This window comes from Fringilla coelebs (assembly GCF_963513975.1).
Source record: "Fringilla coelebs genome assembly, chromosome: 1".
In the NCBI taxonomy this organism is placed as follows: domain Eukaryota; kingdom Metazoa; phylum Chordata; class Aves; order Passeriformes; family Fringillidae; genus Fringilla; species Fringilla coelebs.
In genome coordinates, this window is record NC_140028.1 from 94545561 (window position 1) to 94570779 (window position 25219).

At 34.5% G+C, this 25219-nt stretch overlaps 1 protein-coding gene across 5 annotated transcripts in view; it reads left to right on the forward strand.

The window, feature by feature from the left end:
• Nucleotides 1–25219, forward strand: part of ATP9B (ATPase phospholipid transporting 9B (putative)) — a 149622-nt gene that overhangs the window by 13922 nt on the left and 110481 nt on the right. For all 5 annotated transcript variants that reach the window (XM_084223079.1, XM_084223080.1, XM_084223083.1 and 2 more), the window contains 4 exons: nucleotides 2133–2306; nucleotides 11265–11415; nucleotides 14838–14951; nucleotides 18556–18664. In XM_084223079.1, the coding sequence (XP_084079205.1) occupies nucleotides 2133–2306; nucleotides 11265–11415; nucleotides 14838–14951; nucleotides 18556–18664 (548 nt within the window). The remainder of the gene's footprint in view (nucleotides 1–2132; nucleotides 2307–11264; nucleotides 11416–14837; nucleotides 14952–18555; nucleotides 18665–25219) is intronic.

The following is a 25219-nucleotide window of genomic DNA, read 5'->3' on the forward strand; positions in this document are numbered from 1 at the left end:
CCCCAGGTTACCTGTCTTTTTTCTACCCTCTGTGTACTTCCATTTTGTGCCCGAGTTTGAACAGCTCCTTGTTTGTCCAGTCAGAGCCATCCCATTGGATGGGAATTTCTTGAACTTGAACTTGGAGTAGGTGATCCTTGAGTACTAGCCAGCTTTTTTGGGCCCCTCTTCTCCCCAAGACGTTATTCCATGGGACTCTTTCAAGCACTTCTTGAAAAGGCTGAATCCATTTTGAATTCCAGGGTTGTGAGCTGCTTGCTACCTTCACCCCTGCTCTCAGGGTCTTGAACTTCACCATCTTATGGTCACTGCAGTCAAGGCTATGTTGACCTTCCCATCCTCAGTGAGTCCCCCCTTGCTTTGTGAGTATGAGGTTCAGCAGAGCATCTTGTCTCATGGGCCTCCTCCAGAGTAATTAGAGGAGAAAGTTGTTGTCAAAGTGCTGCAGGTCTCTCCAGGATTGCCTATGTGCTTTTGTGTTGTTCCTCCAGCAGGTACCAGGGTGGTAGAGGTTCACCATGAAGACCAGGGCTTGAGAATGTGAAGCTGCTTTTTTCTGTCCGTAAAGGGCCCCACCCGCATGCATTTCCTGTTCAGGGTTCTCTAGCAGACACCTACTAAAATGTTGCCTTTACCTGTTCTCTTGTTCTTAATCCAGAAGCTCTCAGTTGCCTCTTCTTCCATCCCTAGGCAGAGTACCATGCATTCCAGCTGCTCACTCACATAAAGGGAAGGAATGTCTAGTTTTGTTAATCACTATTTTTAAATGGTTTGGGATTAGCTTGCTGGGGAGAAAATGAGACGGTCCCAGGATTCACCTTGTAAGAGATGACTTTAAATACAGCTTCATAAAAATTAAATTTACTAATTCTGAGTAACATTGTGTTGTATTGCACTAAATGAGGCATGATCTTACAACAGTGCATCTTCTTTCAATCATCTTCCCTAAGGTATAAAAGTATGAAAGGAGTAAGTTAGTCAATTTGCATGCACTTAGAGGAATTTTCTTACTGAATATTCCAGTGTTTTGTCTTAGCTTAAAAAGCGTTCCATATGTGTAAAATTGAGATAATGGATAATAGTTTCTGGGAGGAAAGGACCATTGTTAGTCTAATGTTGTTTCCATGGCTCTGATGCCTTAAGTTTTAGCTGTCATATGTTCCAGATTCTGTGCTGCATTAGTATATACCTCTGAACTTCATATAAAGTGTTAGCAAGTTCTCTTCACAGTTTAGTTCGGCTGGAAAAGGATTCTTTTGTCTGAGAACTAAGGACAACTTTGCAGCTTCAGGCCCAAAAAGTATAAACAACAGCGAATTGAGGAGAGCATGGGAGGATTGGACTTCATAACCTAAGCTGTAACTGAGCAATTAACCCAAATATATAAATGGACCAAAACTTACAAAAGGGTGAAAACGTTTGACCTGTCATCAATGTTGGGTGTAGCCTTGGCTAGGCTCTTGTACTGCTCAGGGTATATCCTCTGAAGGCCTTTTTAATAAATATCTACTTTATTCCTTTAACACAGCCAAGCTTCTGTTCTAGGTAGCCTCTCAAGGTATCAGGTCCCACAGGCAAATCTTCTTGATTCACTGAATGTTTTTGTGTAGAATTATAAGAGTAACTATAATGTTTTCATAATTAAAACCAAGATGCTGAGGAGTGGTGTAGAAAGTGAGGCTCAAAGGCCTGCACACACAAGAAAATTCATCAGGAAAGCTGGTTGAAAAAGCACAGTGGAAATAAAAAGCCTGTACTTCCATGAAAACTCAGTCACTTTTGTCTGCTATAAGCTTTGCAAAGTAACTTCTACCTAACAAAATCTTACAAAGAATCCTTTGAAATGTAGGAAATTGCAATTTTGTATAAACAGATTATATAAACATTAAGAATTTCCCTAGAATTATTTATACTATGACTGACAATGATTGCAGGCTTTCTGCTGTATTACACAAATTTAACTAAAATCAAAATATCTTGTTAATGTGTTAACAAAAATGCATGAGATACTTAGATGAAAATATCTAATGAAATTCCATATGGCGAAAATTAACTTGTTCGTTTAGGAAATTCCCAGTAATAAAAAATGATGTACTGGCTATTAATGTAGTGCTTTTATCTCATTTTGCCAGGTACCAAGCAGAAGATGAGTCCTCTCATTTGGATGAAATGCCACTAATGATGTCAGAAGAAGGCTTTGAAAATGATGAGAGTGATTACCATACTTTACCAAGAGCCAGAATTTCTCAGAGAAGAAGAGGCTTAGAATGGTTTATCTGTGGCGGCTGGAAGTTCCTTTGCACTAGGTTTGTCATACACTAGTACTTCTAATTAAAGTTTTAAAAAAATTGAATAAATACTAACTGAGTACTGTGTGATGTGTGCATAGTACAGAACACAGAATAATTTGCTTGTCTTGAATATTTTATTTATTTTATTTATTTGCATGCATTTTGCTTACTAGGACACTGCCAGCTGTTAAAAGCAGTTCTGAGGAACTGATGCTGTTGTGCTTCTCATGTCTGCCTTGCTGACTTGCAAGAGGGATCATGAGCTAAACTTGTGTTAATCTGAAGTCCATAATTGAGCATGTAATCCTGGTTCTCACTTCACTCAAAACTACATTAGGGTAGAGGGGTTAAATTTTTTATTTTTTTCAGATATTAGTGTGTTAAGTTTACAATATATATAAGGAAAGGAAAAATAAGGAAAAAGCAAATTCATCAACTAATGATTAGCCAACCCTTCAACTTTAATGGTTAAAATATAAATTTAACTGGTGGTCTTGGAGTGAATTACAACTGGAATTTGCTCTTGTGATTTGGTTCTTACTTAAAAACTTTCTCTGCCAAACTCTGCTATATGCAAATACCTTGAAATAGTAATTTTCTAGTGAATTTTTAGCAAAACTTCTAAGTAGTGAAATTGCTGTTAGGATTATTAAGGTTCTTCCTTTTTCTGTAATTTGGAGTGATAAAATCTGACAATCAGATGTTATCAGTAAAGTGAAGTGAGTGAAGCATTTTGAGTGAATTTAAATGGCAAATGCTTTCTTTGGCAGATGTTTTTAGAACAGATTTAGATAGAAGTCTTCACAGCTGGTTTTCATGGTTCATTAAGAGGCTTGCTGTCTTACCTAAGCAAAGCTGTGTTTGTATACCTTCAGTTTTTTTTAATAATTGTTATAAATCTTTAAAAAACATGATCTGTGTTGATTTCTGTTTCATATAATGATTTAACAAAACCTCATGGTTAATTATTTTATTATTTTGGTTTATTATTTTATTATAGGGGTTAAGTGTTTGGAAGGTAGAAGGAAGGAAGGCAGAAAAGTTTACAGAAGTAGTGTTTGTATATGTTAATGGGTTTTGGAAGCAGTGCTTGTGGTACAGACCTACATTTTAGCTGTTAAAAAACATTTATGAGTATGTAAAGAAGTTGTTAATCTTTTGGACATGTCTTAAAGTTTAGATACCTTTCAGACAATATACTTTTATGTGAGTTCAGCTCTGTAAGTATCAGTGATTATTAGTTACTGTGGTTATATTGCTGTAAGTTTGACGAAGACAGGTGGATCAGTAACGACGTGGAATTTACAGTGTTTGGATAGAGACAGACAATTGCAAGGTGAGTTTATGTTGGAATTAATTAAAAATTGTAAGAGAATATCACAAGAAATGGTCATTAGTGCTGGAGATTGCAAAATTTCATGTTCCTGCTTGCTTTTTAAAATTGAGAGGTACATCACAGCTTTCAAGCCTAGAAACTTGAAAACCTGTTCTTTAAATTACTTGAGTCATATTTATATATTTATGGGAGATTTTTGAGAAGGAAAAGAGAAAGGAAATTGCACTATGAATTCTTTCTTTCTGGGTTGTTTTTTTTTTTTTTTTTTTTTTTTTTTTTGCTATGCTCTATACATACTTTACTCCTAATATAGGTGTGTGAAAAGGAAAGTCTTCACTAAGCAAGAGGCTTTAGGGAAGTATGATTTCTGCTTTGCTGATTTCTTCACCTAAATTTGGACACAGTAAAGAGTCCATTTGGTCTTGCATTTATACTTGCAGGCATTTTAATCACATTAGTGTTCTCTAAAATAGAACATCATAGCAGATAATTTACCTTTTTCATGGAAAAAATAATTAAAAAAATGAGCATCAGATTCCAGCAGAAGCTTGTAATTTCAGTTGGATATTAGGAGACAGAGGATACACCCGTAGGAAAGCTGCACGTGCCTGCTTAGATGAAGTAGGGAAAAAGATGTGGAAGGGAGTTGAATCCTATGGTGTCTTATCTACTGGTCCAGTTAGGCTGGATAGAAACCTCCTCTTGGGTGTAAATACCTGTCATTGTAGTAGGGAGATTTCATCTGGGCTGACAGCATTATTGAGGCTTTGTAATTGATAAAAATCAGGGATGTGCAGTCAGTGTAAGTTACTCTTTTTGATGGTTTCTCATTATAATAGCACTTTACAAATTTTTGCTGGGACCCACAAAATAGTTGAGTTTTTGAAATGCCAATTTGCAGGTGATAAAGTTAGCTAGGATCATACAAAAATCATGCAGGAAGCTTGGTGGCCACTGTATTGTCACGCCTGCAGTATTTACTTTGTGTAGTAGAATTAGTTACAGTGTTTTTATGTGGTGTGAAGTATTGGTTTGAGATAAAATTGTGCGTTGATGCCTTCACCCTTGAAATGGAGAGGATCACGTTAGAACACAATTTTTGTGTGTGTTAGTGTATTCATGCTAAAGGAACAGCTGGAACTTATTTCCAGAAGACAAACAGGGTTCTTTTAAGTGTAATGTAAGATTAAAGCAGTCTGAGACCTGTTCAGTTAAACAGAACTTAAAATTTCACCCTATTTTTATGGAAATCAGTGCCTCATACCTGAGTCTGGGTGAGGTTGAAATCTCTGCTTCAACATCTAGAATTTCTTTTTGTGCTTTAAATGAAATTGTAAATTTTTCAAAGTTGTGACAGAAAGATGAACACAATAAAAGACTAGGCATTATTCTGGAGCCAAGCTCAGGGGGCCCCTGATTTCTTTTGGATTCTCAGTGAAAATCTTGTGTTTGTGTTCAAAATCACTTTACATGTTGCAAACAAACAAAAACCCCCATACCCAGTAGGGGTTTTGGTCTGTCTTGCATTGTTAGGATTAATCTCATTTTTGTGAGAGGAAGTTTTCCATCTCTTACTTTGCAGCTTTAGAATTTTATATTCTATAGATTTTTTTTTTGCTACATCACAAACTGTTACTCTTTTTATTCTAAAAAGTTTCAGCTACTTTGCAGAAGGAAACATGGAAGGTTTGACAAAGTTCTGTGTACTTGAAAAATGATTTTGTAAAAATCTTTTATTCAGCTTTTAACTTCAGTTTAGACAATAGACTTGTTGATCAGATCTGAATGGTGCAAATTTTATTTGCAAATCTTCAGCTCTTTAAAGAGTTTTTCCATTTGCAAGAAAAACATCATAATTAAATCAAATGTTGTCTTTGATTTTGAACAAACTGAAGACTTAATTCAACCAATATAACTTTTAACTTCAGAAACTGCTTATTTCTTGCTTTCATAGTGCAGTTAAAAGAAAAACTTTGTGATATAGCAGCTGTTTTGTGGTTTTAATCATTTCCCCTTTAACTTACAAATTCTCTTCAAGCTTGTGAAATTATAATGCACATAGATCAATACTCTGGAGTTCTTTGGGCTGGATTGATTTCTTTCTCATGAGATTTACATTCCACTTGTTATCAAAAAACACTTTGTCCCTATGAAAATGGTGCCATTGAATGGCATTTCCATATGAAGTGAAGGGGATATCAAATGCTCGGATTAATTTGGGCTCTAAGATGGCCTGTACGCTTTCAATTAATCTGCAACGCATTTGTTATGCAGAAGCATGGGAAAATGCTGATCTTTTGAGAATGACATGACCACTGTGTTGCTTTTGGCCTGATTACTGAAGCTACCTGTTGAGTACAATAATTACAGTATGTTTTCTTTGCAGAACTAGTTTCTGCTACTTAAAACCTAATAAGGAAAAGCTGACCCTTGCAGACAATATAGAGCTTTTATATTATCTTTCCATTCTGATGAAAATGCTGTTTTGTGAAAGATACTGGCAGTTAAGCTTGTAGGATAAAAGTAATGAAAAGAGAAAATAAAAAAAAGCCTTTATTATTAGAGCTGCAGAGTCAGTTGAGACTTTTACTTTAGCTTTTGACTTGTAGAGATTCGCTCTATTTATGAAAAAGTTAAGGGTTCTTATTTAACAATTACTCCAGGTTTTCGTTTGTTGATGGGGAGTTTTTTTGGTTGGTGGGTTTTTGTTGCTGTTTTTAGTTTAAATATGGTATTAGTTACTAATATGAAGACAGTGGTTATTGTTCCTCCACAATAAAATAATACATCAGAAAGCAGGTTAGTAAAATGGTATTTAATAGATATGCCTTTATATAGTTCTTCTATAAAAGAACTATGAAGTTCTTTTATAAATTTGGTTATTTTTCATGCATAGAGTCTATTATGTTGATACAGACAACAGCTTGCAACTAGCTAAAGGAAAAGACTTTCTGTGCATGTGCTGAATTTTCTAGTCAAGGGTATTTGAAATACAAACTTAAATCAGTAAACAAGGATGCGCTTTATATATTTTTATTGCTGAATCCCTAGCATTATATGTGGTTTTACATAAAGTTCAGAAAAATCTGAAGTGTGTCTCAATCATGCTGCATATTATGTTATGTTTCTAGGCTATTTGAAGCTCGGAGAGAGCTACTCTCATTTATCATACAAATTTGCTGGGTACAGAAAGCCCTTGAAAGGGTCTGTACCCTTGTTCAAAGATATTTTCTGAATTGGAGAAAGTTAATTCAAGAGCAGATTAGAAATGTGTTAGATGGTGATAATCTGAGTTGTAAAACTTTTGGGTAGACTTCATAGGTGTTAAATTTTGAAATTAATATAAATTGATTAGGATTTCTGAGGCCAGCATGTCCACCTTGTATTCTTTCTGTTACAAAGCAGTAATTGCTGCTGGGACTGTAAATAGCAGAATCTAACTGATGGTAGTAAAGCTCATCTGAACCATAACAATATTGATTTGGGCAAAACCTGTAATATTTTCATCATCTGTGACTTCTCACATCTGAAAACTTGACTGTTAGCTGTGTCAGTCAAACCTTTTATCAAAGGTATTGCAGTTGTTTCCCTGTCAGACACAACTCTTGTGTTTGTACTTTTTGGTATTTGCTAATCTAATGGTCATGGTGGTATCTGTTGATCTGTAGCAAAATAAGTAGTTTCAAGGAGGGGAGACTCTGTGGCAAGGAAGGCAGTGTAATTATGTTGATTTAGGTGAATGTTTAACTTTAGCAGTAGAGAAGTCCTAAGTGTCTGAGGAAAAGATTCTACAAAAGAGACTGTGCCTAATCAAATATTCTGTCTGTTTGCAGTTCAAATTCAAAAACTGATTGAACAATGCTGGATTTCAAAGATTGTCAGGGAATTTGTCTATGGGACTGTAGGCAGATCTGTCATGCTAGCTCACTTTTTCCAGGAAAAAGTTATTTTCCTGGGAACTTCATTCCTACAGATCTGTCCTTTCACTTCTCGCTATATAACTAATGTCTCTTCTGTCTCCACATCCCTGCCCTGGAAACTATCGAGTTCAAAGCTTTAATGCCGTGACAGTTTTATCAAGGTGGCACTGAGTGGAATCATTTTGCCTTCTGTTGCAAGCATATCACCTGAGTTGTTTCAACTGTTTTTACAGTTTTTTAGATTTTTAAAGGTTGGGGATGGATATAACTGAAAATAATCCCCTTTTATTCTGCATTAGTTTGCAGCTGGATTGATTTGCAGGCCTAGTTTTCCCATGCAGTTGCATGAGTATTTGTGCCAGCACAAGAGAAGGAGCAAGAATCCACACCTTTGTTGTGGGAAGAGGGAGGTACTGGACATTTCACCAGCAGCAGGATCTGTTCACAGCCATTAAACTGTTTGTGGAATCATGAAAAGGAAAGACTGCTGTTTATTTTGCTTTAAAGACAAGTTTAAGTAATAATATTTCTCCTTTGTATGTTACTAAATAATAGGGCTGAATTTTGAAAGTTGAATTAACACTGTTAGAATTTTTGTGATAGGATAATTCTTTGTCACTATTTTAAAGTGGGAGAAGCTGATGAAAGGACATTTCATTTTTGTAGCAAAATATAATATTTTTATTTAAAAAAAAACATGCAATAAAATGCATGTTTATATCTATCCCATAGTGAGAGTTTCGGGGAGAAAATCTTAAGAATCCAGGAGAATATCTTAACAGTCCAACATTTAAAACTGAAGTATTTTAAAGGTCAGCTTGTGAGTATTAATGTAGTGGTATTTCCATAACAAAGTTATTGTTGCTGTGAATAACTTTACTATTGGCATAATCTTTAATTTTCTTTAAGAAGAACCAACAAGTTTGAATTCCATTCTTTGGCAAAATTAATTTGTAATGAGCATGGGATTATGTAGACTACATACAAGAATGCTTTAATAGGAATTGTGGCAGTGTAAGCTAACTATCAGCCTTCCTTCGCTGCAGTATTTGTGTGTTTCATGATTCTCTAATTGTGAATAAACAGACTAGGAAAGGACCTTAAGAGGTTTCCAGTTGATTCCTTGCCTGTACAGAATGAATTTTATCTATCACTGATGTCTGATCTAGCCACATCTTAAAGATCAGCAGAAATTCCAGCCTCCTTAAGTGTATCCTCCACCCCTCTCATTGAAAGAGTTTACTCAGTATCTGTCCATGTCATGCCCACCCTGCTTATTGATTTGCTACAGTTGAAGGTCTGTCATTAGTTAATGATGGTGGACCTGGAGAATAATGGTCTCTTTCCTCTTTGCAGCAGGTTCTTACATACTTGAAACCATATTAGGTCCACACTCAGCCTTCTGTGAACAGCTGTTTCTTTGGTGTATCTAGTAGTCAGCCTGCCCTGGTTTCTAGACCTGTAATTGTTTTCTTGCTCTTGTGTGTGGTCTCTGTTTTCCCAGTAGGCCTGTTTGTTGAAATTTGGTATTCAGAATGGTCCTGTAAGCCAACTGAGATCATGCTAGCACTGAGAGAAAGGAATACATTCATGACTTGCTACAAGCATTCCTGTCTACACTGAACAGATTTGCACGTGTATAACATTCTCATGCAGTAACTGAGCTGCCACCTGGTTTTGGAGCATTTCCTGGTTCTGTATTTGTGTAGTTGGTTATTTCTCTGTAAACTGTGTTGCACTTGTACCCGTTCAACTGCATTCTATGTCTTCCTGGTAGTTTTTTTCGTTTTTCTCATCTGTTAAGACAGCCTTGAACTCTGATCTGCTCTCTCTTCTAGTTTTTTTGTGGTCTGAGAAATGAAATATTCAACAGTCAATTACCCAGTAAGTTCTAAATAAAGCTTTAGAGACCTTCACTGAAATTACTTTGGTTTTATATAAGCTACTCTGCAATTTTGATTTTTCCAACTGCATCAGTTCCAGGAATATGTTCCTTTACTTTTCTTATGATAAATGTCTTGAGAAATAAATTTTATTAGAAACATAGAATCATAGAATGATATTAGTTGAAAGGAACCTTTAAAGATCATCTAATCCATCCTCCCTGGCATGGGCACGGGCATCTCTCACTGGATGAGGGTGCTCAAAGCCCCAGGACTCCACAGAGGACATGCACTCAAGCAGTAGTGAAATTGGTTCTTAGAGTGAAATTAGTTCAATTTTAGACATTGTTCTTGACATGTCATTATTGGTTGTGACTTCTGTTTTCTTACAGGTGTGTACAAATACATATGACTATAAGAATGAATCCAGTAAACAGTGCTGAGGTGATTGGATTTTAAATTTCTCTTTTGTTCTCAGCCAAATTCTTCCTGTTGGTGTGAATAAAATTTGTGAGAATTTCCTAACATTTGTTTTCTTTTTGCTGCATCAAAAATATTGCTAGTATATTCAAAAACCCCATTAGAAATTGTTTCTCATGTCAACTTCATTAGCTGATGTAGCTGAAATCTGCTGTTATCAGCTCAGTGAACTGCAGTAGGTAGGTGAAGAGCATGGAAGGCCTGTCTGCTCAGTGTTCCTGATTCACTTGCCTAAAACAGACTGCCATCATGACTGAGGCACCTCCTCACTGTATAAACAAATAAATACAGATAAATTCTCCTTTAATGTATGGGATTGTAAATCAAGAATTTGCAGTGTACAGCGAACCCACTTTTCTTTGCAAATGGTCTCTGGATAGTCTTTCTGCCTCTGTAGATAGTACTAGCAAGTACTTAAGCTGATTACATTATGTGAGTTGAGTCACATCCATGTTTGTTCCTTGTTTTACGATTGTTAGTAAATATTCTGTTGAGCCTCAGAGGCATCATTCCATTTGCCAGCTTTTGTTCCTCCTTGTTGTGACCCCTTCTCACCATTCCTGTATCCTTGTCCAAAATGCAATTGTTTAAATGTTGTTGTGAGCTCTTCTCTACCTCACTGCTCATGGTTTAAACTTCTTCAGTAGATTTGTAAACTGGTTAGGCAAAGGTGCTGTTCCTTTCTTCTGTGAACTGAAGTTCCCCCATTGCAGATCGTTGTGCAAGCTGCATTTATGTAGTGAGCTTGTTTTGAATGGTTTTCTGCTTTTGTTTGTTAGGTTTGCTTAGGGGTTTTTTTTGTTTGTTTGTTTTTTAAGTATTTGACAGTATGGCATTAGCAGTGGTATGGAGGAAACTGAAGATTTGCAAATTATGTGGTAACTGAATCCAAATTATGTATGTAACTGAATCCAAAGCTGCTGAAATCTTTTGAACTGTATCAAACAGAAGCTTTATTTCCTCTTCAATCATTAGCATAATCTGAATGTTAGTAATCCAAGATAAAGAGTTTAGCCAAAGGACTAAAAGGCATGATGCAGAACCTTATTAACTAGAATGTTTTGAACCTGTATCAGGGCATGGTGTAGTGAAACTTCTCATTAGTGTATTAGGATTTTCTGCAAAGAATGTGCAAGTGTTTATATATGCGTATGTCTGGGTGAGTTCACTACTATGAATTGCCCAATTGCCCTAAATATTAGAAGCTAACATCATGCTTGCTTATATAGATGTGGCAAACACTTTTTTAACCTGTTTTTCTTAGATATTTGCCTTCAGAGGTTCCAGGTTTGGAAATTGTGATCTCGTACAGTACATTTTTGGTTTTAAAATATACGATTGTTTCTCTTTTCAGTTGTTCTGATTGGCTCATAAACATTTGTCGAAGAAAGAAAGACCTGAAGGCTCGCACAGTGTGGCTTGGGTGTCCTGAAAAGTGTGAAGAAAAATACCCCAAAAATGCCATAAAAAATCAAAAGTACAACATCTTTACCTTTATACCTGGGGTAAGGCCACGAAACATTTTCTGGTGTTGTACTGTCTGTGTTCTGTAGTGGTTTTTGACTATTCCACAGAGAGATAATTTTATTTGCCCAGGTTCTTCCTTTTCTTTCTGTATTTGTCTCAATTATTTCAATGAAAGTTAACAGTTGAGAGCAAGGTTGCATTTTTGGTAAATTGTTTGGTTTTTGAAGGGATATGTACTTAATTACAGTTTCAGTGGTTCAAATTCTGTGAAGCTTTTGAAATTTGAGAGGAGGTTCTTTGCACTTTTCTATTCAGCATTAGAAATTTTTAAATTCTTTTAAAAAAATAAACAGTTCTGCATGCAAAGGATTGACTTCAACTGAGAAGCAAATAGTTGAAAATTTCAATTTAGTCCCATGGATCTTTTCTCATACTCCTTGCCATTGAAAGTATAATAAATAATTAATTCCAAAATAAACAGCTCTTAAAGGACAAAACCAACTAACATCTTCAATTTTTATCACAAGTAGGCCCAATTTAGTACTTTTCAGAATTGCATTTGTTATTGCAGTCTTTTTGCAGGTGTTTTTGACTTTGAGTGCAGTTCTTCAGCAAGTACTTTTGTTGTGGAATGAAAAGTTTTTGTCACTTTTTTCCTACGAAGCCATATTGTGCCTTAATTTCAGTTTTTTGCTTTTACTGTACACCATGTATATGAAGACAAAAGAGAGATTACAGTTTTGTCTCGTTCATAGTTTAAAAAAAAATGTGTTGTTATAATGAAATTTAGCAACAGAGAAACAATTTTTGAAACTTAAGTAGTTAAAGCTAAAAATGCATCCTAGTGGGATATTATAAGTTTTAGTATTACACTTTTAGTCATATTTTTACAAATACCATCCAAGAGTCCTGTGTCTCATAGCAAAAATTGAATGTCTTGTACTTTTGAATACATGGAATGCTTTGTCTTAAATTTTTTATTTAAGTGATTATGCTGATTTATAAGAGTATTGATTCTATTCTTCTGGCCTCTTTAGTTCAAAGACTGGCAGGTGTTTGGTAATGCATTTCCTTATTAAAACAACAACAAAAAATTAATGGCCTTGTAATTAAGACTGATCTCCTGTCAGGAAAATAAAATGTCACTTATCACATGTGGATAAAATATTCTTATCATTATTGGACAAAGTAAATGTTTTCTTCCATAGTTTAAATTATTAAATACACTGAAATTGGTTAAGCCACATATGCTTTCCTAAAGGTCACAAAATTCATTAAGCATATAGTAAGCCATTGATTATTGCAACTCGAAATCTGCAGTGTGGATTACAAATTGTGAACCACATTCACATTCTTTATAGGGATCTGACGTAGTTTGCAATTCCCTGTTGTCAGAGAGAATGTTTGTTCCTTTCTGATCTTTTAAAAATCTTGGTTTTATCCAATAGGTCAAATCAGATTTTTAACTTGGTGCTGGTATTTGAAAACTCAATAGTTACTTCAAAATGAAGTGAGATCCTAAATGTAAATCCCAATAGTTGGTGAAAATGAAATGTTTTCAAATTTTAATTTTAGATATAAAGTAAGATTTTTTATTTATTAAAATATTGTGTAGCTGCCTTTTTTAATGCTGCTTTACTGAAAGCAATTTGTAGGGAACATCAGTGTATTGGTTCCAAACCCATAAATATAACAAAACAATAAATAATGACTCCTATGGTCTTCTCTGGTTGAAATTTTCATCGTGTGAAATTTTGTGTTCTCTTCTATGGTTTTTTAAACATTGAGGCTGGCAATGGGTAATATTCAATGATTTCGTACCCAAATACAAACTTAAAATAATGCTTAGATTAACAGAATTTTACTTGCTGGCTAAAAGAGCTGTAACATTTCCAAAATATCACCTAATTTCTGAACATTACATAAAATACTTGCTGCTTCTCCCTTTATACCAGTCTTTTCAATTTTTATTTACAATTTCATATACATCTTGATACAGCTGCTTAGGAACTTTGCATGAGTTTCCATAAAACATATCTTCTTTGATGGGTGGGTTTTGAAGATGCCTCCCCTGAACTTCAAGGCAGTAGTTTCATTAGTTTTATGAAGCTGGAGACTTTTCATTTTGCTTGACTGGACTGAAGTACTTAGCTTTCTATTGAATGAACTGTCAGTGGTCTGCCAGGATTCAAAAGATTTGTAGGAGGGTTTTTTTTAACTTCCACCTTCTCCTACAAAATCTGCACCTCCTAATGTACTGTCTGGACTTTTCTTTGACTGGATGTATCAAGTTTTTGTAAATAGCTAAACATACTAGCAGAAATGAGTGTATGAACTTCATCAGGATCAATATAAGGCACAGGTTCAGCCTGAATTACTTTCATTTGGGAAGAAGGCTCTGACCTTTCTGACAACTTTCAATTTCGTTTTTTTATCTTTACCGTTTTATTGGTAAGGCATGAAATAGCATTCCATGCTCTGAAAAAAATTCTTATGTTTGGAGGCTGTTTAGGTAGTCTTTAGCTGAACTGGCAGCTTTGAGGTACCAGTACTTTGTTGTGCCTGCCAGAATGACACTTTGAACTTTACTGAGTATTTTTTCCTAGCACTTAGGTTTTTACATAATTAAGTAATAATTTAGGACTGGTAAGAGCAATAGGTATGAGTCAAATAACTTTAATTTTTATGCAGAAGTCATTGTAATATTAACTGAATTTAAAGATTAGAAGATGGAGACAATCTCTGAATATGGCTTTTTGATCTATTTTGAAAGTTTTGTCTTCTAGATAATTGGTTGTTCGTTTTCTTAAGTATTCCAAGCTCAGTAACCGCTTCTCTTAATGCTGCTGGAGGTGCCATATTACCCCGGAAATATGTGAAGACTTTGAAGATTCAAAATTCTATAAAATGAATAATGTTCTTAGCAATGTAATTACAACCAAAGCAATCTTGAGAACATGTGCTTGCTGAAGTGATGCTTTTAATTACCAAAGGAATCTCTGCATCTGACATTGCTTTGGAGTATCAGAAATGTATTCTGTGATAAGTCTACTGTGGCTTCACTTAAAAGTTGGATAATTAGCTCTGGGTTTAAACCAAATCTTTGATTTAGTAATAAATATATCTTAATACCTATATTTAAATCTTTCCACAGAGATCTTGATACATAGTCCAGTTTTCAAAATACCCAAATTTTAGCAAATTGCTTCTTTAGAGTGAGAAGAGACAATACTATCAATGGATTTTTCTCAATAAATATAGCAGTACAATATAAAAATAGCAGTATAATATTAAAATATTATAGTGTGTGATGATATTGTGCTATATAAGTACTGTAATAATGCCATCTTCAACAGTATGACATTTAATGCTTTTATATGTCCTAACATGAAAAGGGATACTTTATGTATATTATGAATGGAAATTTTAAGACATTTATCTACTTTATTTTTCATTTTAGGTTTTATATGAACAGTTCAAGTTTTTCTTGAATCTCTATTTTCTCATCGTGTCCTGCTCACAGTTTGTACCAGCACTGAAAATAGGCTACCTGTACACGTACTGGGCTCCTCTGGTAAACAGAAAAATATTATTAACTAGAAATTTGGGGGTTTTAATGTCAATGAAAGGTTCATGTCTATGTACATTGTATAAACCTGCAACTGGTAAACTACATTGGTCAAAGAACATAACAGAAGTAAAATGCTTATTTGAAAGCTGTTGTTTGACAGCCTTCCCTTCCAATGCCTGCTATGCCTCTGCCCCACAGGCGAGGTCATCTTTGTTAAGCAGCTAGTGTCGGTGTGTAATGCTCCATTCTGCCTGCTGTCTTGAGAGCTTAACAAAACCAACCAGCAAAAAAAGCTCCAGCTACTAAAGAAACTTACAGGGTAACATAGGTAATTTGTGTGTTAAATATCTTTCCTTTTATTGTTATTTGGTGACTTTTTTATGTTTTCAGACTAGGTCAGAATTGTGAGCGTAAATTTTTTGCATTTCTTCTGTATCAGTTTTGATTACAACCTTTTCTCACAAAAATTGAGATCAAATATTTTAAGCCGTGGATAAATCAGGAGGAAATTGTGCCTTGAAAATAAGTTATTAATTAAACATGTTCCCCCTAATTGATCATCCTCCCAGTTGCACTGGCTTTCTTTTGATATATCTTTTTATTATTGAGGTCTCTGCAGTATTTTCATGGGAAACTGTTCAAACCACTTGCTTCTGACTCAGGTTTCCTATGGTTTGCAAACTGAATTCTCTTCAGAGGAGAGTAGTCTGGTAGTCTGCCAACTGTATTGCCATGATTTGGAATTATTTTCTTATTTATAACCAGATCATTACTTTTTCTTTCATCTTCTTCCCAGTCCCTTCACACTAGATTTAAAGGCAGGAAGAGCTAATGCCTTAAGTTTTAAATTTTTTCTAAAAATTGGTATTTTTCAGTAGCATTTATTCTCAGTAGTATTCAAGAAGAGCTGTGACATGCTGACTGCTTGAGTAAAGGTCGTTCTTAACGAGTCAATAGAGTAAATATTCTGGATTGATTTCATTGTTTTAATTGTTGTAACATGTGTCCTTATAACTATGGATAAATGAAGAGACCATCCTGGATGTTCTTCCCACCTCTCTTCCCAGAATTTTGCTTCTTCTGCAACTAAAAGCACTTTCAGACAGAAAGCTTGTTCAACAGTGGGATTTTAAATGAATATTTATAAGTCTTTGTCACTGACACAGTAAGAAAAGACAAAGTCAGCCTTATCTGGAAGTTGCTCTGTTCACCATGATGTGCTGTGTGCAGCACTATACATTAGTGGGATAGTAAGGAAAAGAAGCCAGTAAACCCTTAGCATCTCAGCTCATTTCTACCTTGCTCTAAGAAGGGAGAAAATACTGTATTTTGTGAACACCAGTGATCTGTTCTGTATAAATATGCTTGTCTTATTCAAAGGTATTTTGAATTATGCATCCCAGTTTTCACATATAGCTTGAAAATACTAGTACCTAGTATGGGTTTTTTTGCTAAACTCTCTTATTTCTACTTTAATAGCTTATCTACTAATAATCAACCTCCAGGTAAAAGGCAGTAGTTGAATGTTTAGCAAAGCTAAGCATCTATGAGAAAAGTAGAAAACATTTAAGTCTGATCTATTGGTCTGCTTTTGCTGCTTAACAGATAAGTTTAGGTTTTTTTGAAGGGCGTGTATCTACTGAAAAATCTTCAGTAATAATCAGAGGAGTAGCTATAACTTGTATTTTTTTCTCAAAATTTTAAAGGAAATTGTGCCCTGATGCATAAATCCAAATGACTAGAAGCTGACTATTGCTAATACTGTTTTGGGGTTTTTTGGTGGTGTATGTGGATTTTGTGGGTTGTTTTGTTTAGGATTTTTTTTTGCCTTTGGTTTATTTCAACAGATTTTTACAACACAGATACAGTTATATCAAGCCCCAAAGTTCTTACAACAAGACTATTTTGCGAATTTATTTTCAGTAGCTTTAAGGAATGGACTTCTCATTTCCACTCCAGCATACAAAAGGTTTTAAAGCGTACAGGTTTGATTGTAGGCAATACATGAAAGATACCTGCTTACAGATAAAGAAAGATGACAGGTTCCCTTGTTAAACTGGCTTCACAATTTTAGCTCTCCTTTGAAAGAATATCAGTTCCCTTTGAGCAAATGAGTAAAAAGACAAGTGTCTTTCTTAAATTGTTCCTCATAGTCATGGTCAGCTGTATTCAACTGTTCAGCAAGAGGCTGCTAGTAGAAATTCTTGCAAGTAGCACCTTGCAGCCTGTGTTTGATTACTGTCTGGTAGCAATGTTTGTGCAATTGAGAAATATGTTTGAAGGTCCTTCAGGAGTGCCCTTTTTTTATGTGGCTTAAATATCTATATTGCCAAAGCATATGAAAATACTGCTGTCAGAAAGGGAGAAAATCTGATTTTTTTCATTTAGTTATGCCCTGGGGAGTAAAAAGAGAATGCTTTTTGCATAGGCCATTCATTCTTTGTTCTATGTAGTTCCACTATAATTGTAGCCAATGTAAACTTGAACAAATAAGTAGTGCTTAACTATAAGGATAAGTGCTTAACAGCTGGATAAGCCTTGGAACTTTGGTCTGGAACTGCAAAACATTGCTAAAACCTGTAGTCAATGCTTTTTTAGTCAATACTTTTAGGAAAACTCTACACCTTCACTCCTTTCATATTTCTGGGACATTAGGGGAAGTTTTGCAAACTGTGGACTTCTGCAAGAGAAGTTTAATGGCATAAATTTTCTTCTATAAAGTAGTGGTGGCTGTCTGAAGCTAGATAGATAATGTGGAATCTTATTTGGTGGTGGATTTGTTAATATTTGAATTTTGTATCCATCTTATTCATAATAATGAAAGGTCCTTTTACTGGTAAAAATTTTCTTTCTCTTTCATTGATGGTGAAAAACTCAAGTGCTGAGTCTAAGCCAGAAGATCTGATCTGAGGAGGTTTAGAGAGGTAGAGAGAAGATTTATGTGCTTATCCCTGAATTGTTGTGGTTTTTAGCTTACCACCCTTTCTAGCCAGAGACCATCACAGCTGAGTGAAGCACTCTGTGCACTTCCATAGTAGCTGCAGTAGCATTGTCTGTGACAGGAGCAGCCAAAGCATTTAGACACTTAGGTTTTCAGAACAAATCCCCTTTTCCTTTCTCCATATTTGTGATGTGTTGCTAAATAGCTACATTTAAGATGCAAAATTATAGAACTAGCCATCTGTTTATCTTTTTCTGTGTATTAGGAAAAAGGCAATTTTTCAGCATTAGAATTGGAGGCATTTTAAATGTTTTTGGTAAAGCCCTAAAGTTTGTGGATGATAAGGAAATAAGCTTATTGAAACTATAAAGGCTGTCTTTAAGTAACCTAAAGCATCTTCCTTTTTTGCATTTCAAAATGCTGTCTAAATTATGTGTATTTGAACAAGTAGTTACTCTAACTATATTTGTACTGTGCAAGTATGATTTTGTTTTTCCTGGACTAAACCAAGATACTATTTTAACTTATTGAATAAAAGACTCAAATCCAAATTTTAAAAAAGAGTAAACGTTCTAAGCACATGTTCTTACTCTGTGTAGTGTTGCTACTTGTCTATTTCTATTCTAGCACTGAGAATTCTGAACTGCATAATTGTATCTTTAACAGGGATTTGTTTTGACGGTCACAGTGGTACGGGAAGCTGTTGATGAATTTCGACGTTACAAGAGAGACAAAGAAATGAACTCACAGTTGTATAGCAAGCTGACAGTACGAGGTTAGCAACACCATTTTGTAAATCCTTAAAATATTTCATCTTTTTCTTATATATACATTCGTAGGCTTTCAGTTCAAAGAAATAACTAATAGTTTCAAGCTGTAAGACTCAGTGTAAAACTTATATTCAAGTAAATAAAGCAAGTGATTTTCCTTAGACAAATATGATTGTTAAATGTGGTTGTTTAGGAATTTTAATAAATATTTGGTTGTTGCCAAAGAAAGGTGTATGTATATAATTGTATCTATTTTTTAAGAATTCTGCTGTTTAGTACCCTGTCTTCAAAGTGCAGTTTACCTCTGAAATTGGTGCTGAACAGTAACTCAACAACATTGTCAGCTATGTTTCAAGCATATATAGGAAATAAGGAAGTAGTAAATAATGTAACTAATTAAAGTTCCTTGGAGCTTTTCAAATTTGGTGGATATATTTGTGCCTAAAAAAAGGAAGGCATATTGTGAGTCAACTTTAATATCAAAAATATCAATTTGAATTTTTGCACGTAATTTGAAATGTTTGATCATGGAATATGGAACAGCCAGTTTTCTTTAATGAAAGGAGAAATCAATTATGACTTTTTTTGGACTCAACACCTTTAACAGGTTTTCATGAAGACTTTTAAGGAAGTGAAGCGCTTCAGATGTGAAATGACAATTACATTTTGTAGCATATTGTAAATTTTAGACATGAGCAGAAGAGAGAATTGTGCATTGCTCTTCACTTTTATGTGCTTAGCACTTCTTACTGTTACATTCAGAACAGAGTGCCATATACAAAGGTGCCAAAAATATTATCAGTTATCAAGTTATCTCAGGAACTGACACGTAGAGAGAAGGGACTTATTAAAAAGAAGCTTTAAAAATGCCCCTTTTTAAAAAAAAGGATATCAGCTTTTAACCTACAAGGGTGTTTGTCATTTTGACTTTCAGACTTTGGTGTCAGTGCCATCATGAATTCATACTTGAATTTTGTTCTATTTTATGTGTTTTTTGAAGACTGGTCTTCTACAGAAGTAAAGATTCAAAAACTCTGCTTACAGTGAACTCTGAATCCCATGTTGACAATTATGTGTGATCATGAATTAACAATGTTTTGAGTAATAACTAATTTTAAGAGTGAAAACATTACTGTAGTCACCACTCAGAATTGTATTGCACATTGCCACAAAACCATATATAAAATCATAAGTAGTGATAAATTTCACTTTTTTCCTAATATAGGGTTCTCCCATAAGGAGATATTCTGAAAAGGAGAGATATAATTTTGACACAAAAAACGGGACTTCCTCCCATCATAATATTAGACCAAGATTTTTTACATGTTTAAAAAAGATGTAGGTTTATCTTATTTATCTGTGTAAATTAATAAAATCAAGTGTATGCTTCCATACACTATTCTAAAAAATTGCTTTCAATATAATTACCTATTTTTTTCTTATTGACAGTATTCTTCAAGTGGAAAAATTTAGTTAGGCCTACTATACTAAAGTCCAGGCTAATGGTTTGGAGAAAGAAGGCTTTGTTTCTTGTGAATGAAAAAACTTGATACTGATTTAATTAAAAGCCTGAAAACTGATGCCACTCTTGAGAGTCACTTTTCAGAGTGGAACTGCACTTTATACTGCTCTAGCATTTTTTTTCCTAATGATTTTATGACTTGTGCTAGTTTTACAGTCTTCTATTTGAAATATTTATTTTTTTCCATCTTAAAGTGAGAGAAACTGACATAGAGACGTTAAGCAGATTGCCCATGTTCAAACTAGACAGTAGAAAAACTTAAAATTAACAAGGCTCAGTGTTCATTTTTGGTTGATAAAAATGGAAATTTAAGGAAAATAATGTCTAGTTAGTTGTTTTCCAAATTATGTGTTTACTAAAGGAAAATAAACATATTTGTCACTATAGAAGTTTTTGGGATCTACATTGTGATGAATTACTTCCATAAGGTAGTGTGGGTCAGCTGATTTGTAAACTAATTTTTTTAATACAGTGCTGCAGAAGATTAAAATTGGAAAGTCTGTGACTATCTATCAGGCTTAACTTTCCATTGGAGTCTTCCTTAGTCTTGGGGAATCCTAAACATGTAAAATGTGTGAATGCTGTTCTTATGACTTGCATGTTGCCAGTGTAACAACTACCAACTTTTGAGGATAAGAGTATTCACACTAGTGACTTGTTGAAAACTTAGAATTTCTCTCTAGTAATTCAAAATCTTGAATATGTATTTATTGTAATCAGCTTTTTTTTAATAATAATAAGCTGTTCAGAGCAGGAAATCAAGGGGGAATGGGGCATCTCTTTTAAATGTTACTTGTTTGTAGTTGGACAGGTATTGACCAGATTAACATCCGTAGGCTAATTCTGGTTGATGAGATATCCAGTAATATGCAGTTCCCTAGTTGTCATGTAACATGGAAAATCTCACTATGTTGAATGGTCACCTCTTGTTGAATTTGCAGTGTAACTTTGCACTTTGCAAGTTGGTGAACCATAAAGTTTGAGTTGTTTCTATTTTTGAACCCTTCATGGCAAGTGATGAAACATGCAGATCAATAAAAGCATTGAAGTTTTTAAGTGAGCAAGTCAGTTAAGTGTACCTGTCTCCTGTCTGTCATGTGATTCTTTTCCTTTGCTTACTTGATGCTTGATCGTTGTATTGAATGTGTTACATTGTTCAGTGTACGAACAATTCTGCTGTCCTTACCTTATTGAGATGTTTGCTGCAAAATCTGCTTTGTTGCACATGAAAGTCTGCAGATCCTTAATAGTTTTCAGTCAGCATTCAAGTTTAAGTTGGAAGGAGGGATTCCTGTTTCAGAGCAGTTCACCTGCATATCCTTTTCTAGAGTAGAAAACTGCAATGGGAAAAAATTTAAACCTGGGCTTGCAGGTTTGGGAGGTCTTCTGTTTTTCTTACCTAAAGGACAATTATACTTTTGACACAGTTTATTCTCTTTTGCACTTAGGTATGCCCAGTTAAATGCCTATAAAAGACTGCTATTCTGAAGCAGAATCACCTCAAGTTTATATACAGGCTATTATCTATTTCATTAGCCTGTTAAAAGCCAATTGGATAATAAAATTGTAAAGCAATTTTAACTCTTCTTTTCTCCCTTTCCATTCTTGAAGTTGGCAGTTTTGAACCTTTCCTAGTGAGGTTTGTCTGTGCAGTGCTACTGAAGTTTCCAATAAAAAAAGAAGATCAACAAGAAAATAACTTAATATAATAGTCACAATTACTAGTAGCAGAAGAAGCCTGCATCTGTCACTTTATCTCATAATTTTTAGCATGTTGCAGAACTCTCACATTGCAACCTGCAAAGCAAAAGAAAAATTGAATGCCAGGAGAAATAAGTTCAGTGAAATAATTCCATCCAGGATTCAAATGTGAAAGCTTAGGTCTTGGCTGTATCCTTAAAAGCTATTAAGGAATGTAATGATGTTGAAAACATACATTTAAAATTGTGTGAAATTAAGAAAATATCAATAACCAGTAATTACTATAAAAGAGGAAAAAGTGTGAAAGCTAGTATGTTTCTTTTGGAGACCCAAAGTGATTTCAATTTTTTTTGGTTAGAAATTCAGCTCTTCAAGAACAGGTTGTCCCTCTTCTTTGAAAAGCCAGTCCATTGAGAAACCACACTATATCTGAATCTAGAGGTACAACGTTAGGTCATTATTGCTTGTAATATTTCAGACCTACTGATGATTTTATTCCTGGTATTCAGATCATTTGCAACAGAAAAGTTTTTAAAAAATTACATAAATTTTATCTGATCAGGGAATCAGTGCTATCAACAGAAACAGAATTTGAAATTTTAATGTAAGAAAGAATTTTAAATAGAGCCAGAAAAGAGGAAAAATCAAAGAGACTGTTATTCCACTTTTTTGCAGCATTGGGGAGATTGGATAAGGAAGAATTTTACCCAAGACTAGACAGGACACGTAGGACAGAAGCTAGGAAGCTTTTTTGTAGCATTTTACAATTGGTGGTTAAAGACTAACCTTGCTTCACTATATAAGATGGAGTTTGAAAGAACAACCTACAGACAGCACTTGCTCTGAAAGATCAGTGTCCTCATCTTGGACTCACTGGAACTTCAAGTTTTCCACTGCTGCCTGCCTGCTGTGTTCTCCTCCAACTTCTTGTTACTTTATGTGTACTCTAATTATGCTGACAGTTCAGGCTAATAGAAATATCAGGAAGAGCTTTCATATGGTCTACACTGCCATCAGTCAGAAGAGTTTTGTATTTATGGGTGAGAGACAAATGCAATTACTAACTCCGCAAACAGTACTTCAGACAGTATTAAGGGTTACCATGGGTAAGGTGTAATAGCAACTTAAAAAGAATTTGAAAATGCTGTTTTCAGAAGTGTCTGTTCTTTCAAGAGTGGCAGTCAGGTGATGAAGACACTTTTTAATAAAAAGAAGCATATTTTATATCCCCATTTTGTTTACTTCATTTCTTATTTTTTTGTGTGAAGTACTTGTTAGCACATATGAGATATTTATTAGTTTTTCAAATCATTGCAGTTCATTTAAACTGGCTTTATCTCAGGAGTATAATGACTTACTACAGACACATTTCAGTGTTCCTGTTCTGCATAATTTTATACATTGCTCTAGGCGAAAGCCTTGCGCCTTGGTGGACTATAAAGTCTGGATGCGCAGCCACTTCTGACAGCTTTGGACTTTTTATTGGTAATTACACAGATGGTGAAGTGTGTTTTGCTATGGAGATGTTTTTAGAGAAAAAATAGTTTGCAAAAATAATTTATGCAGTGAATAACATTCAGTGTCTTTTTTTCCTAAATGCATCTTCACTAAAATGTAGTATTGCATTATTTTAATGTTCTCTGAAATGGTATCTAATGAGTCTCATTTTTGCTAGCCTAAAAGAAAGCATTTATGTTGACTTTCCAGAATTTTAAGTTACTTTTTTAATTACTGCCACATTTTATCATTTAGTATTTAATGTAATATGTCCTGCCATTCAAATTTATTGTACAATTGTCCTGTATGTATGTAAAGTCTTTTCCTTATGTGTGAGGATGTACAGGATGATCCAACAAGACATGTTAGTGTCTAATAAAGAGAGCGTTCTCTTTTATACTAAGCCACCTAGAAAACAGTCTGATAAGGAAGCTTTTCAATTAATTAAGAGAAATTCCCGGAGTTGCTAGATGAAGTACAAACACAGGTGCAGTGTGGGTTCCTCTTGGTGTACTTGGCACCAAAAATCTTTGCTTTATGTCTGACCTATATCATGTTGCACTTGAACATTCTACCTTCTCTTTCAGGTTTAGTGTCTTTTGGCCTTTACTGTAGGTGCAGTTATGGCCTGACTGTGGAAAATCTGATTGTTTAAGCTAATAAAATTGACAGTAGTTACATTTGGTTAGTATCTCTGAATAGTTTTACTCATACATGACTGTATAGGTAGTGTAGATCTGAGAATTGACATAGCTCATACTAGAATTTTTGTGGCTATTACTGCTATAATCAAGTGATTGACTGATACATTGATGAAAATTGTTAGCAAAAGAATAGAAAACAATATAGGTAATGCTATTCTTTTGCTAAAGCCAGCAACCTTAGAAAGCAAAGTAACGTTACAATGTTTCTTCTGGTATACACTATTCACTTCTAGTCAAAACTTCCAAATTTTTAAGGAGAATTCACAGCCTTGTGCAGGTAAGCAGGTGAAATATGATGATTTTATGTCAGTCTGTTCTTTTAGTGGTTGAGCTTTAGTACTGGTTACTTTAAATTAAAAAAAAAAAAAACACTTTTGATGCATTGACACTAATTTAATTTCCACAGTTATCTCAAAATTCTTGTAGAGAAATGCTGATGTTCTTGCTACAGCTTTTTACATCTTCTGCAGTATTCTCATACTTCCTCTCACCTCACAAATTTACCTATTGAAGACAGCATTTGTCTTATATTTGAGAGCAGAGGACAGAAAGTGCTTATGGCAAGTGAAAAATTGAACTAGTATAAAAGGTCACTATCATAGCGAAGTCTAACTCTCAGAAGTAACTTTGCAGACAGACCAAACAAAAATTGTGATTTTCCTGACTTTGCACATTTTTGAAATGCTATTTTAATGGAAAATGTATTGAATATTACCTGGATGTTGCAGGAATACATCTGTTATTGACTGAATTAGGTATAAAGCAGCTGCTGCTTTTGCATGAAATTTTAAAGAGCAAGTACTCAAAATAATTACTCATAATGTAAATCTTACTGCCTTTTACTAAATGTAAATATAAGTATAAGGAGTTATGATCTTTCTTTACTGAGAGTTATAATGAGAAGGGTTTCATGGATTTGCATCCTACCCTAGCTTTTTTTGTTATACATAGTATAAATGATGTGTGACTGTGCATTGACAAATCTGCTACTCGTAGTATTTTTGATTAAACTTCAAACTTTTTTTGCTGCTCATTCTGTGCTTTTGTGTGTCTTCTGTTCTAATTCATTCCACTTGTCATTTAGAACTCTAACACCTTGCCATGTTTTGACATACTTTCCATCTTATACCTGCTGC